The sequence below is a fragment of the Candoia aspera genome, chromosome 1 (genome assembly GCF_035149785.1).
Source record: "Candoia aspera isolate rCanAsp1 chromosome 1, rCanAsp1.hap2, whole genome shotgun sequence".
Lineage (NCBI taxonomy): Eukaryota > Metazoa > Chordata > Lepidosauria > Squamata > Boidae > Candoia > Candoia aspera.
Genome location: NC_086153.1, coordinates 5,807,330 through 5,823,160, shown reverse-complemented (window position 1 = coordinate 5,823,160; position 15,831 = coordinate 5,807,330). Strand labels below are relative to the sequence as shown.

Here is a 15,831-nt window from a genome sequence, read left to right as displayed (position 1 = left end):
TCTCTATATATATATATCTATCTATCTCCATAGGATTCCCTCTGAACTTAAGAATGTCTGCCTTAACTTTTATTAAAGGAGCTCTGCTTTTCGTCAGGAAGACATTTTTGTTGCAGATTAATGGCCCCGGCTGAGCCAAAGCCAGCTCTTGAGTTGAGGCTGGATTCCATTAAAAGGAGAGCAGCTGCTGAGCTTGCCCATTGGTTATAGTTAGCCTCTTCTCTGCTAACCTTTGCCTTTTGCTAGAATATTTCAGAGGTGCTCATGTGTGTGTGTATGTGTGGGTTGTCCTTTGTTGTCATTACACAACTTGCAAAATCATTATATTACTGCGCTGGGCTGGATGGATGCCTCTTTTCAATTAATTCCTGTTCAGATCAAAGGGAAAAAAAAAGAACCCAGCCATAGCATTGGCCAAAACTATCATATCTAACTTGAGGGAGGCTTAGAAAAGTGCTAAAACTACATTTCTGGATTAGCTATAATAATTAGACAACTAGTTCAATGACTACTCAGGACCTCGATGAATAAACAGTTTTATCAGCAACACCACAGCTGTCTCAGTGGTCCATTAGATTCAACCTGTCCTGACTAAGCAAGAACCACACCGAGATGAGGAAGAAGTCTCTAGTGTTTTATTACTGCTAAAGTAGACAGGAAATCCTACCCAGCTGAAGAAGCGTGGGAAAACCCAGACAGATAAACCCCAAACGTCAAGGCGGGTCTGTTCTGCATCTCTTTGAATGACAGCTCAAAGTCTCTAAACTACACATGTGTTTTCCCCCCTGGATAGGGGCCCCCTCCTGCTCACCATCAGTGCTCATGACACAACCTAACTTCAGCTGGATTGTGGAGTGGACAGTGCTGTTTTTCATACAACATAATGTCACATCAACTGCACATATAAGGGCAATTGCATAGAACTACTATCAAGTTGTGGCCTCTCCTGGGAGAAAGATCTTAATTCTTTTGGTGGTGGTGGTGGGGAGCCACATGAATAGTGTTACTGAAGTTGTGTAACTCTTTACATGTCATAACAGACTGGCAATTTAGGACAATGCAATGTACCTATCAGTAGAAGTCTCCTTTGGTATCACAGTTAGAGGGTGCCATTAAACCTTGAGAAGAACCAGAATTGTCCTGTTAAAGTTTGTCACAGTACATTTTGGATGATCCATTAGCACTTGAGGCCTTATGTATAAAAGCACTTATGCTTAAAGACAGTGTGCCAGCAACATGAAAGGGAATCTCTACATATGAGGGCTGTGCCTCCAGCAATAAGAATATTAAAGACTTACACTTCTGGATTGTGGATGCAGTTGAAGAAGTTTGTGTGGTTACAAGAATTCACAAAATATTTGAATTCCTAAATGGTTTTTTCTGTTCTCTAAGTAAAAACAAACCAACAAACCAAACCGTCTTCCAACATGGGCTAAGGAAATATGACACTTGCTATCCAAAAATGAGACCTTGCAATTAAATATGAGCAGAGAGATCAGAAATTAATAAAGAAACTGTAATGTTTCATCAATGCCTATTTAAGTATGTTCTGTGCATTATACTGTGGTTATACTTGACCATACGTCAAAAAACAGTCCCGTTTTTTTTAACATTTCCAGACCGTCCCGTCGTTTTAATATAAATGTCCATTTTGTCCCATTTTCTTAAAAACCTTACTTAAAAAATTGAAAGTTCCCGCGAACCTGTCAGAAGGCAGTCTGACTTTGAGTGGAAGGAGGGGGGCTCAGCAGAAACGGCAAGAAAAAAGCTGCAGAGCTCAACCCGCCAGGAAACCTAAAAAGAAAAAAACAGGATCAGCTGATAGGTGGTGATCAAAGGGCGAGCCAACTGGCTCCTGCCTTGAAAGGGCAGGAAGAAAAGAACGTAAAAGCACAGGCAGAGGAGGAACGGCTTGTGGGGAACAACCGTTCACTAGACTCTCCAGCCCAGCCTTGCCTCTCGCAAATGAAGGAGTCCGAAGATTCCCAGCCCGAGAAAACCGGAGAAGTTCCTGCCTGCCGATCCAGCCCATTGCCCAGCTGTGCCCCATTTTGCCATCCCAATGTCCCGTTTTTGTCTCAAGGAAATATGGTCAGCCTAGTTATACTCCTAGTTCACATAATATGCAGAGCTTTATACTTAAAACCTTAAGGTTGGCTTTGTGGAGGTGGGGGCAAAATAACTACTTCAAGTAAAGGCAGTTATATACACACAACATTTGCACAACAGGCTGGGTTAACCTAGAATTTGATAGTTAGCATTTTAGTGGGTTGTACGGTATAGCATGTGTGAGTCAGGTCATCATTCTAAGTCATTATGTGACTGATTTGTTTAGGCATAGTATTGCATGTAAAAGTAGAAGTTCTGTTATGTGAAGCCTGGTTTTTGGTTGATTATGTTGTGGTAGCCAATACATAGAATTATGTGCACATACATAATACCCTTTAAATATCCCTGCTACCCAAAAAGTCTTATCAAAGTTGGCTTGCTTTGGGTCTTTAACATAGTTGATAAAACTGAACGTTCACAGTTAAGTCACGGGGTCTTGTCTGCTCCTTTGGAAACCATCAGTTTCCCCTGCACAAAGAAGGTCACGCAGCTGACGAGATGGGTGTGGATCCCTAAGGCCTTGACAGAGAGGAGGCTTAATGTTGTTTTCTAGCATTCCTCCTTACTTTCTCTGCTTCCTTCTTAATAGGTGGGAGACACTTGAAAAAATTCCTGAGATAGAGTTCTCTACATTATACAGGAGATTGTCTAGATTTATGAATATTGGCTCTGAAAGCCTTTTATATTATGCTTTCCATCATGGTAACAACATGACAGGATTTGGGGCTGGAAGACAGTGGTGCTACAGTAGGAAAATAAATAATTCTGAATAGATCCAGAAATTCCAACTAGTCGACAGAATCAGGCACAAGCATACACCCCTTTCTCATTGTGCTCCACATTCTCTGTCAGTAGCATGTGGCTACATATGAAGACAGCATGAACCACCACTTTATGCATTTTTCTGTACCCCCCGCTTACCAATATTAGTCCCCATTGAAGGAGAGGGTGACCAGGCTCAAATTATCCTACTTCAGACACATTAGGCAAAGACCTCATTCTCTAGAGAAGGCTCTAATGCTGGAAATGTGGAGGGAAAGAGCAGAAGAGGATGACCAGCAGCCAGGTGGAAGGAGTCAGTTACAGGGGTGTTAGGCGCACTGTTGGGAGACCTGAAAGAACAGGCCGGTAGGTTTTCACCTTGTAAAAACCTCCTTTAATACAAATTAGACCGCTCAGAGTCCCTCCTTGGGGGGAGATGGGTGGTAGTACAAATTTGAGACATAAACTAATTAATTAATTAATTAAAAAAAACCCAGGTTAGAGAGAAATTGTCATGGAGGAAATCTATCTGTGTGGTGGCTAAGAGCTGATACTGACTTGATGGCACATAATCAGAAGGAGAGGGGGTCAAGTGCCTGCTTCTGACAAGTTTGTGTTGGTAAGAACTGCTGGGGGAACTTGGTGAGTTCTGCTTTTGATGAAAGTAAAGTTGAATTTGATGCTTGGTGATTTCATGGGAACATCCATGTATTTTTCTTAGCAAAAGTATGGAAGAAGTTTGCCTTTGCCTTCTGGGATTTTTTTGACTTCCTACAACCCTGATTTTTTACTGTCTTCTACTGAAATACTAAGCAGGTCTGATCCTACTTAGTTTTTTGCCATACCTAATTCTGACTCCAGTGAAAGATGCTTTGGTTGGTGACGGGAGGCCCTTTGCTAGCAGATACCATTTTCCTTATGCCTTACCCTTTATGTAAGGAGTGACCCTATAATGAGAATGTAACAGAATCAAATGTGAGTGCACTGCTCACCTTCCATTTTCTGTGTTCTTACACAGGTGCTGGTGAGTGAGGACTCAGACAGTGATGGCATCGTGGCTCACTTCCCTGCCCACGAGAAGCCCATTTGTTGCATGGCTTTCAACCCCAGCGGTAAGCATTTTTCTTGCAGCACATTATGGATCGGTTTGCTTGCTACAAATTAGGCTGAAATCTTTCATAAGGTCCTGCCTGTTTGCAACCTGAAATAGTAGTTCAAAACCGTACATTGGCAGTGGATGTGTGTGTTGCTTTGATTCTGAAATATACAGCCAATATTGCTGACCTGATCCCCTCTGACCATCATACCACCCATTACACCTTCTACCATCCTGATAGTCTTGACGCAAGAAAGAGCATCCTTTGCACATCCTTTAACTACATTAAAACCATGGCATTGTTACTGTTACAGGAATTAAACTGCATGTATTGTTACTGCTCTGAGACTAGGCATGTTCTCCTGGGAACAAGGAGCTTGTTTATTATAGAAATGGATTCTCTATTTTAAATGTCAAAATTATATGATGAGCCTCTGTATCCATCTACAGCAGTCTTTCTCAACCTTGGCAACTGTAAGATGTGTGGACTTCAATTCCCAGAACTCCCCAGCCAGCATTGCTGACTGGGGAATTCTGGGAGTTGAAGTCCATACATCTTAAAGTTGCTAAGGCTGAGAAACACTGATCCACAGGGAAACAAACCAGCTTCACTGAGCAGGGGCAGCACCAGGTCTGACCCTAGGCCTGTTGGTTGGTCCCACCTTCATCTCTGTCTCTGCCTCTGTGTGGGAATCTGGGTGTGGGGCTGGATTTTGGTATTCTGAATTACGGTGCTGTGTCCACTCATACCTACCCCATTAATAAACCTAAGCTATGAATGTATTGACAGTTTCCTGAGTTGTAGCTCCTCCTTTGTTATACTGTTGCTGGAAGGGATGGGTGAAGCTGTTAAGATTTTTTTTTAATTCAGTTCTCCTGTTTCTTTCCCATATTGAGATCAGTAAGTGCATTTTTGTTTCAAAAAGTCCTCACATTAATGGATCTGTTTATATACACATGTTTTGGTGAATTGTTTCCATATATGCATATGCATATGCATATGCATATTATATAAATAAATAAATAAATAAATATTCCCTTCTCGCCCTTATGGGTGGTATGTGTCTTCCTCAACCTCGGGTCCTCTACCAGAGTCCTGGGAGTTTGAGGGTTTTGCGCAGGATCTGGGCTGTTCCTAGCACTGCACTCTTCTGGACAGAGAGCTCTGATGTTGCTCCTGGGATCTGCTGGAGCCACTCTCTCAGCTTCAGAGTCACAGCCCCAAGTGCCCCTACCACCACTGGGACCACTTCAGCCTTCACGTCCCACATCCTCTCTAGTTCCTCCTTCAGGCCCTGGTACTTTTCCAGCTTCTCATCCTCCTCCTTCCTGATGTTGCTCTTACTTGGCACCGCTACATCTATCACCACTGCTGTCTTCTGGTCCTTGTCTAGTACCACGATGTCTGGTTGATTGGCCAGTACCTGCCTGTCTGTCTGGATCTGGAAGTCCCACAGGATCTTAGCCCTGTCATTCTCCACAACCTTCTGCGGAATCTCCCATCTGGACTTGGGAGGGTCTAGCCCATACACTGTGCAGATGTTCCTGTACACAATGCCAGCTACTTGGTTGTGCCGTTCAGTGCCTGCTGTTCCTGCCTGCATCTTACACTCTGCCACTGTGTGTTGGACTGTCTCTGAGGACTCTCTGCACAGTCTGCACCTCAGGTCCTGTCTAGTGTGGTAGACCCCTGCTTCCATGGATCTGGGGCTTAATGCCTGTTCTTGTGCTGCTATGATCAGTGCCTCAGTGCTGTCTTTTAGTCCAGCCCTTTCCAGCCACTGGTAGGATTTCCCAAGGTCAGCCACCTCAGCTGTCTGTCGATGGTACATCCCATGCAGGGTCTTGTCTGGCCACGGCACTTCCTCTGCTTGATCTTCCTTCCATGTCTGCTGCTGCCTCAGGCCTTCTCTCAGCAGCTCATCTTCAGGGGCCATCTTACTGTTGTACTCCTGGATGCTCTGGGTCTCATCCAGGACAGTGGCTTGGACATTCACCAAACCCTGCCGTCCCTCCTTCCACTTGTATATCAGAATATATGTTGTTGAAAGCTAATATATCGGGAACCACATGATCTGTCTGGTGAGTTAACAGTTGGGTAAGCATGACCCCTAGTCTTGGCTAAGGCTATTAAGCAAGAGAAAGGGAATGATCCCTCTGGTCTGATGGCACCCATTTTCTCAACCACATTTAGAGATTTGAAGCATTAAATTTACATTGGGTCAAGATGTCACAGCCAATAACTGTAGGAAATGGGCATTAATGTATTTGAAAAGTAAGGTAATAGAAGGTTCCTAATCTATATCATTTCCCATTGGAAGAGAAAAAACCCCTCCCTCAAAGGTTTACTTGATTTCTTGAGGTTTGTGTAAATATTCTCCTAAATTTAATACCACTTATCCTTTTCCACTTAAGGCTTAACCTGGAGATGTAACTCGGATTCCTTTTCTATTCCATTTTTTTCCCAGGTGGGAGTGAGGGGGAGCTGTCTGAAAGTGATCTTTAAAGCCTCAGAGAAAGCAATTTTGCCCCTCTCCTTCCTTTTTGCAGCTGAATAAGACTTGTGGGCAAGCAGAATGCATGCTGTTCATGTTATGTTCTCAAATTGGTTGGTTAACTTGTTTGTTGCCTTCCCATGGCATAGTAATAACTTTCTGATTGACTGAATGGCAGTCAGTGAGAGGGGATTGGGGAAGATTAAGAGCTTCCACCTGCCTAAATTAATAAATCCTACAATGAGTTAAAATGCCTTGAAGAGATTTGGGATGAAATCACATTTTAAAGGACAAAAATGGAATGGACGTCCTCTTCTTTTACTAACAGGGGCTGGTTTTACTTATGATGGACAGCCCATATGTTATGTCAGAACTCCTTAATCCAGCGTTTCTCAACTTTAGCAACTTTAAGCATTGTGGACTTCAATTCCCAGCATGCCACCTGGGGAATTCTGGGAGTTGAAGTCCACACAGCTTAAAGTTGCCAGGATTGAGAAACACTGCCTTAATCAGTGCCCATGGCTGAGAGCTGTTACTGGTTTTGATAGGTAACCCCACACTCCACCCCACCCTAAGCTATTTTGTCATAACATTTGTAGATATAATCTACAAGGGCCCCCACCTTCCTAGGTTTCCCAAAGGCCTTGAAGATCTGGCTCTTCCAGCAAATGTTGGGGTAGAGTGAGGCTGGAATCTAACCCAGTTAAATGTGGATGTGTAGGGAGATGTTGCCTTTGGGGCACCAGGACTTTTGTTGTGGTTTTTATTGGTTTTTGTTTTTTATTGTTGCTTTGTGAGCCACCTAGGGTTATAGTCCATAAGATGGGGGGCTATATATGTCTTTTAAATATCTATATAAAATAATCAAATAATTCTCTGGAAAGTTTGCAGTGGCATTGTTCATTTCTGGCATGTACTTCTGGTGCCATGAAAGTGAAGGGTCCCCTGTGCAAGCACCGAGTCATGTCTCACCCTTTGGGGGGATGCTGCTTTTGCAACGTTTTTTTGGCAGACTATAGTGGGGTGGTTTGCCATTGCCTTCCCCAGTCGTCACCTTCCCCAGCAAGCCACGTACTCATTTTACCGACCTTGGAAGGATGGAGGGCTGAGTCGACCTGAGCCGGCTACCTGAGAATCCAGCTTCCGCTGGGATCGAACTCGGGTCGTGGGGAGAGTTTTGGTTGCAACACAACTGCCCAGAGTCCCTCTTTTGGGGGAGATGTAAAAGGTAAAGGTTTCCCTTGACATTAAGTCCAGTCGTGTCCGACTCTAGGGGGTGGCGCTCATCTCTGTTTCAAAGCCAAAGAGCTGGCGTTTGTCTGTAGACACTTCCGTGGTCATGTGGCCAGCATGACTACATGGAACACCGTTACCTGCCCGCCGAAGCGGTACCTATTAATCTACTCACATTTGCATGTTTTCGAACTGCTAGGTGGGCAGGAGCTGGGACTAGCAACGGGAGCTCACCCTGCCGCGCGGTTTCGAACCGCCAACCTTCTGATCGGCAAGCTCAGCAGCTCAGCGGTTTAACCCGCAGTGCCACCGCGTCCCTTAATGGGGGAGATGGGCAGTAGCAAAATTTGAATAATAAATAAACAAACACTGCCGCCTACCACTCTGCGCCACACGAGGCTCATACTTCTGGTGCCATAGACCATCTCAAACTGGAAAGTGAGTTTTTGAAGGAAATGTGGACCAGCCTTGCCTTAGAAGTTCACAAAATGTCAACTTTTACTTCCTCCTCCTCAAATCCCTCTCCTGCATCCTTGTCCTTCTGTATCTATGCTGTTCACTTCTGATGCAGCAAGAGATGGAAAAGGAAGTTAAAGGCAACTTTCTCATCTTGCAAAGGACACATGGTTCTTGACTGCCACAGGTGAGGAGGAAACAAATGGGCTATTTCAGTGATGGTAATGGACTGTTATTAAATGAAAGACACATTTCTCTAAAGTCCATTTTAACACTTCTTAACTGAATAAATAAAACCTTGTTAGCGTTATCCTTCTCCCGTTCCCTTAGAATAGCAGAGAACCCAGTGCATTTACTGCTTCACTCAGGATGTGAGTAGCTTTCACTGGTTTCTGTTTCTTACAGAGTGGGAACCCCTAATTTAATTTTAAAAATGGACTCATCTGAAAGTAGCATGTAGTTAAAAATAGACTACTTTTTAACATTGTCACCAAACACTAATCACCATCCGATTAGCTTGGATTCTGAAGGCCAGCCGAGGTACACACATCACATTCCATTAAAAGGAATGGGGCATCAGGGATGTCTCTAAAGAAAGGAGCATTGGATCATGGCTACCATGAACAGGTGGAGAGCTGTATGTAATTTTTTAAAAATCTACGCTCCTACCACGAAGCAGAAAAGTCCACTGATCACCAAGAAGTCTGCAGTTGCTCTGCCTCAGGGCCTGTAAAAATAACCAGCAGCTGGTTCTGTTAAAAACTGAAGCAGCCAAGCTGATCTTAGTAGGAAGGGCTTATGGCAATGTTTCATTGCAGATGATTCCTAACTACACCTTAGTAAAGAATTGCAACTAACACAATTCCAAGGCAAACTGCTGGCAACCTCTATCTCTGTGCCCTTTTGTATAGACTCTTTTGCAAGGTCATTTAGTCTTCATTTTGCCTTTCCCCCTTCTCCAACTTCCTTTGTGCTACTAATCCCTATGATCAGCTGGAGAGAATGTACACGTAAAGCAAATAGACTTGGGAAAATGAACTGAGCAGAACACAGAACAATCTCCATTAATTTATTACTTAAAATAATTTTAACCAGCTTTTCTCCTGCAGTTGTAACACTCACAATCATCTACAAAAAATTAATTGCTAACGAAGTTATCATCATATTAAAAAAAACAAATAAGGTAGTATAATAAAGCCAGTATTTTCACAACAGCTTATAACATTTATTAGATAAAGAAAGCAGGTGGCTGAGACCATCCCTTGCTTTTTTGGAAGTAGAACCCAGTTCTCCTGAGGCTGACGTTCTACTACGCATTGGCTGTTACTTTAGCTAAGACCACCTAGTGAGCCTAAAGGTGCTTTAGCTCATGGTATGCCAGAAACATGTCCAAAGTTCACAGGAATATTCTTGTATTGGAAGTTTTGTAAGAAATAATTTAAACCAAGATCTCTCCCTTATTTAAAGTGGTCCAAACAGTTTACAAACATTTTGGATGCTACAGTGACCTTGATAAAAACACATCTGACCTGCAAACGTAAATCCATGAGTGCTCCTCAGGCAAAGGCGCCTTGGACTACAGTTTGGGAGGTCGTCGCAGACAGAAGGAATCTGCACCATTGAGGAAAGGATGATTTAGGTGTTTATGAATTGGCCTCCAAGTTCTTAATGTTGTACATGACGGTCTGCCAGGAATTCTGTATATGTGTAATCTTGATAACAAGAAAGAAGGGAAAGGATGAAATTGTTATCCAGTAGAATCAACTGCTCCATCTTAAACCAGGCTAGACTAAACTGGTGATTTGTCTAGACTCCAATCTTCAGGAACTGGGTAAATGACTTTGATATTGTTGGGTATACATTATGAAAGACATCTTCTCATTTAGGCTGGAATTGAACGAGCTGAAGATAGGCTGGTCCCATCTGTTCCATCAGAAGTAGTTTAATAATGTGTTGGATTAATGTGGTTTGCCAATTCTGGACTGATCTGGCAATTCTCCACAATTCCACTAGTTTCCAAGCAGGCCTTCCCAAGAAGAGTGTCCCAGTTAAGGCTTGCTCCAAAGGCTGGCGCTACTTAATCAATTTCGGTATTTTCACTTTCTCAGTAGAGGAGGCTAAGTTGCATCAAGAGAATTCTGTTTGCCCTCTTAAAAATGACAGTTTCTCCCTAATGTGATGTGCCTGATGACAGTGAAAAACATGCATCCATGGTTATTCTAGACCACCCCCTACAGTTTTAATCGAAATTATTCAACCCCCATTGCAAATCAGGTTGATTGTCAAAATGTATGGACTTTCAGCTGTTTGCAATGAACAAATCAAACAAAAGCAATTGAAATAGCTCAACACAACGAATGCTTCAAGTGGTGTCCCCAAATTCAACTGAAAATGTAACTTATAATGACTTCTCCAGTCTCAAAATTATTCAACCCCCTGAATAGAATCCATCACAACAGCACACATACAGTATGCAAAACGGGTGTTGTCTCAAGCACACCTGATGCAACTAATCAAGGGCTTCATTAGTTGCACCAGGTGTGCTTGAGTTGGAACACATGAAATTCCTGAAGTGGCTAGGGGTCTGTTGAGTGTCACGTTTGACTGCATGTTAGAAATACAATATGGCTAAGTCAAAAGAATGGTCCAAAAAGGTAAGATAATGCCTTTTTCTCAATGCTGGAGGTCCAGCATTGATAGATTGTTGTATGTTGCGCATGGCAGGTCAGGATTCATGTTCAAAGCTGGGCTGAGGTGATTTTTTTTTTCCTCTTCAGCCCATGGGCTCAGGGATCCAGTAGCTTTTTCCTCTCTCTAAATATTACCATAGCTTATACTGTATACCAACACTGGCAGCTCAGGGCAGTGCAGTCCTCTGTTCCCTTGTGCTGTTCTTAAGGAATAATGGAAGCATTATGGGGTATGCTGAACAGAGGTTTCACCACACAGCACAAGCGTTGCATACAAAAAGTCCCATATTCAGTCACCCATGTGCAATCTAAAGTAAAGTTGGGCTATCTGGGATTTAAGTCTTTATTTAGATAATAGAGGTGAAGCAGACTTGGTTGTTCTAATGCTATACACATGTGCCAGAGATCATTATTAGCACAACAGTACTAGCAAAGTTGGAACATTTTGGAAAGTTCAGTGTCTGGCCATTTTGAGTGTGGAATATTCACATATGTGTATAGAGAGAGCTGAAGATGGTGATCGGTGCATTGGATGATGTTACAATGGTTCTTTTAAAGACCCTAGATGGAGCTGGGCACTAGTCAGTGAGGGTGGGTGCTTTCCCATGGGAAGTAGCATAGAGTCCCCAACATATTTTCTTACCTCATTAGAGGGATTACTACTGTATATTGGAACATCCAAAAGTTTATTCCTTTATAGAATTGTTCCATATAAATGATTCTGAGTCATGAAGCTATTGCAATAAAGATTATCACTGTTTTCCTAACATTTTGACCATGATCTGGAAAGTCCTGTCTTTTGCTGCCCTGATTGTTTGGATCTTGTGGGATTTATATTAACCTGGGAATGTAGCATTTATGAATAGACCGTGTTGAAGCCTGTTTATATAATGTCATTAGCACTTAGCTGTTAGCAATTATACAGGCCCTACCAAACTATTTTCATAGACTGTATAATAGCACTCTTAAAAGCAAAGGGGCTACTTGTTAAAAAGGTATTCCAGTGACTTTTGGGAAGTCCATAAACCAAGACATGAAATCTGCCTTATTATACCTGACTATTTGTTTGTTAGCTGCCGAGAGCCTACTTTATAAAAAAAAAACCATCAGAAACATTATCAAGTAAAAAAAAAAATCAGAGAAGTGTTATGCTGCAGGTGGTATAGTAGTAAAAAGCATGGGTCACAGTTTTACTTCCTGGGTGGATACAGTGATCTTCAGTAAACTGTTTTCACTTGTAGTTTAGGAATAATTAATGTTGGTTTGCTTTGGAGGGCTGTTGTGAGGATAACTGCTTAAAATATGCTGAATTTGTTTATTTAAAGTATTGGCCTATCTAAAATGCACTCAGAGTGGCTATGCTCACATCTCCTATTCTCTGATTCTACCCTGTTTACATACCTGCCTTTGCTGTAAGAATGGCATTGCCCAAATGTGGAATTACAAGGCCGTTTCTGTGGTGGGAATGATTTTCCCATGAGCTTATAAGGAGCATATGGGAAGCTTACAGAGAAACCCACAGGGAAAGAGATGGCAGTGGCCTTTAGCTTATGGTTTGTTTATTTTCTTAAGGGTCAGGCATATTCATAGAGGACAGGCCTCTCAACATCCATCAGTGATGCTCGCTACATGGAATCTCTTGAGTTAGATGGGCTCTTGGTCTGATCCGTTGGGGTTGTTCTAACGTTCTGAAATACAATCCATTATTTGCAGAAAGTCTGAAAATTATTCCTCTTTGGAAGTAAAGGCTGGCACTGAGGAAAAAAGGGTTGTCTTTTACACATAGAAGGCTGGGTTCTGTTATTGAGATCTCCAGCGAGAACTGGGGAGATCTCTTCTGAACTCTGGAGAGCCCTGCCAGTCAATGAAGACAACACTGACCTGCTTTTGAGGTAGAGGAAGGCAAGGAAGCATGCAGTAGATTTCTAGTTTGATGTAATACAGTCACGAGACAGTCCAAGGGTCAACTACCACAGTCCAAAGAGGAGCTGCTGCAAACAGAAGGGTTTTATGTTTCAGCCATTGGAGCTTCACCCATAGTCAGCTGGAATTATGGGTGAAGATTTGGAAAGATGTAGCCAGAGGGGCTTTTTGGGAGTAAGGTCTTCTTTCTGAGGAGGTTCTTTCCTACCTTTTAGCATTCATTCTGAATTCGCTCTTTGGAAGGTGGTTTGGATATCCTTTCTCTTGATGATGCTGGGCTCTTGGGCTCTTGAGGTTCTCTTTCCACCTGAGGATGACCCAGTAGAATAACCTGGTAAAAGGGAGATCTAGAGTGTAAAAACTTTAGTAGGACCCACCACTGGTGTTTGCCATGGACCCTCTTTTGAAAATGTTTTTAGGAGGCTCTACAGTATTTTAATTTCCTGCAGTAATACTATGTAGGATATTAACTTGATGGTTCCTGATGCCCCACAGTTAATTGATCCAGCGAGGGTCTCATAGGATGCTTTGCCAAAGGCCATTCCAAACCTGGCTAAGCTCTTCAGGAAATGAGGAAGAGTCCTGGCGTGTACATTGTAAAAGTGATGTAAGCCAAATGTGTCAGGCACACTCGTGCAAAACTGAGTTATAGGCAGGGGACCCAGCTCTTCAGGCTTCGTGGGACACAGGGTGCAGCGTGTGGGAGCTATTCATAGTGATGAAAATAAAGGATGCAGTTAAACTGTTGTTGTGAACCAGCCAGTCCAACAGCTGTGTTGAGTTTGTTTTTCAATTTCCCACTGCCTTTCTTGTTTATTAGCTGTGACTCTGAGGTCAGAATTAAAACAAACATTTTAATGGCAGCATTTACAACACTGGCAACCTTGGCTTGGCACTGTGATCCGGACCAGGGATTGTATGGATGATGCAGGACAGCCCCATCATACATTAAATATGATTGTAACTGAATCTCCCTTCCCCCTGTTCCCCACCCCACCCCACCCCACAACTACATCGTCTGTAAATCACATGACTGATAAAAATCTCACAATTTGGACTTTTGGGTTATGCTAGCAGAACTGGCTATACTTTGTTTTTTTTTTTGAGGGGGCCCTGGGTGGAGAAGAATAAATGGGGATGTGGACATGAAAAAGCATACACATTTCCGTGGCTTGCTTTGACAGATATTGAAGATTTGTAAGCTTTGTAAGTTTATTAAAACTGAGGTTGAATGGAGGTTCAAAAGCCTGGGTGTGTGCTTTTGTTTTAACTTCCGTATCAATCTTAGGAGCAAGGAGGGGCAGATGTTTTACCTTCCAAAATATTCCTCTTCTCCAAGACTCATCCACTGGCTTTGTTTTCCCATCTGCTGCTGTTGCTGCTTGGTATGGAATCTACTCCTCTGATAATGACTGCCCCATTGTCTTTGCAATTAGCCAGGGAAAAAAGGACAAAATTATTGCAGTTGCCATCTTTCAGGCACCGTTTAACTGGTGCCAGGGCCATGCTCCAGTTTCCAAAGGCTCTCGAAGCTGTCTCTGAAGAAAACGTGCAAAGAGGACAGGGCCGCTTTTTGACGTTGTCAAAAAATATTTCCTGCAAAGCGAAGAACACAGTAAGCTCTGACAGCTGCTTTTTAAAAATAAAATAAAATAAAATAAAATAAAATAAAATAAAATAAAATAAAATAAAATAAAATAAAATAAAATAAAATAAAAAATAAAATAAAATAAAATAAAATAAAAAATAAAAAATAAAATTAAATTAAATAAAAAATAAAATTAAATAAAAAATAAAATTAAATTAAATTAAAACAAAACAAAACTTGTTAAGGCTGGTTCTGGCATGTTAAATACTGTGGGTTAATAGAATCAAGCTCACTGGTTTACACCGCTAAGTTTACACCTGTTGTTTTTAATCCATTAAATACAATGGGCACTCTAATCTGCACACAAGCCTTATTGATTTGCACAGGAGCTGCATGTTCCTTGTGAGCTGTTGTGCGTTGAAGAAAAATGTGGATAAGGCTTGTGAATTGACCTTGTTTTACAATAACTGCCAGCTGGGGAAAGGGGGCCTAGGGTGATGGAGATTCTCCGAAGGCTCTGGCTCAGCCTTCAGTGCTAGAAATTGCATGGAATTTGTTCACTTTCTGGAAGCGAAACAGAACTGCCCACTGACCCCCAGCCCCTTTTCATAAAAGCTGAACGGATCCTGTTAATGTATTGTCTAAATAAGGAACTTAGGACACTTAAAAGCTTTTTGCAGGCATGTGCTTGAATCCTGGGGAGCCATTTTGTAGCTATCAAAGTTTCAGTGGATTTGTGTGTGCATGTGACCGAAAGTGGAAAAATGGGGGAGTTTGCTTGTGGCTTTTTAGTGAGAATCTCAATTATTAAAAGTGTTTGCCTGTTTTCCATGGCAACTGGACACTTGCAGTCTAAGGAAGATGGCACAGAAAAGGCTCAATTTCAACCAGGAAGCCTTTCTGTCAAGTTCTTGTATACTTAAATAGCTGACGACATACCTGAGACTGTCATGCAGGACAATATTCATCACAGAGGGATTATGATGGGACAACAACAACCCGTGGTTTTGGTGGTGGTGGTGGTGGTGGTGGGAGTGGTGGTGGTGGTGGGCTAGAAACAGATTTAAATCAGTGTAGTCCAGAGCACAAAAAGCAAGAGAAGGCCTGAGTTCAGAAGGTCTGTCCTAAGCGATATAATCAGCAATTAAATGGCTCAGGTAGCAAATGGTAAGAGAGACTCTTGCCTCTATGTAAAACCCCAGGGAGTTGTTGCCCAGGCAGAGAAGACCATGCTGGCTGCAGCTCACGGGGCATTCACAATACCTGGAGAGCGGAATACCTGCTGTTGTAGTGCTGCATTCTGGGTTTGCTGGAGCAGTGACCTGACCTTTCATGGGGCTATTTTTTATTTTCATATACGATGGTGGATGCAGATGAAGGAGCTGAAAGGGTGGGAATAAAAGGGGGCTTGAGTACAGAGATGCAAAGAGAGGGAGCTGCACAACAGAGTCTGAATTACACACATCTGAGAAGGGAGAG

The 15,831-nt window shown here is 42.5% G+C and overlaps 1 protein-coding gene across 4 annotated transcripts in view; it reads left to right on the top strand.

Moving 5' to 3' along the window:
• Positions 1-15,831, top strand: part of BCAS3 (BCAS3 microtubule associated cell migration factor) — a 530,779-nt gene that overhangs the window by 109,091 nt on the left and 405,857 nt on the right. For all 4 annotated transcript variants that reach the window (XM_063296564.1, XM_063296551.1, XM_063296543.1 and 1 more), the window contains one exon: positions 3,890-3,983. In XM_063296564.1, the coding sequence (XP_063152634.1) occupies positions 3,890-3,983 (94 nt within the window). The remainder of the gene's footprint in view (positions 1-3,889; positions 3,984-15,831) is intronic.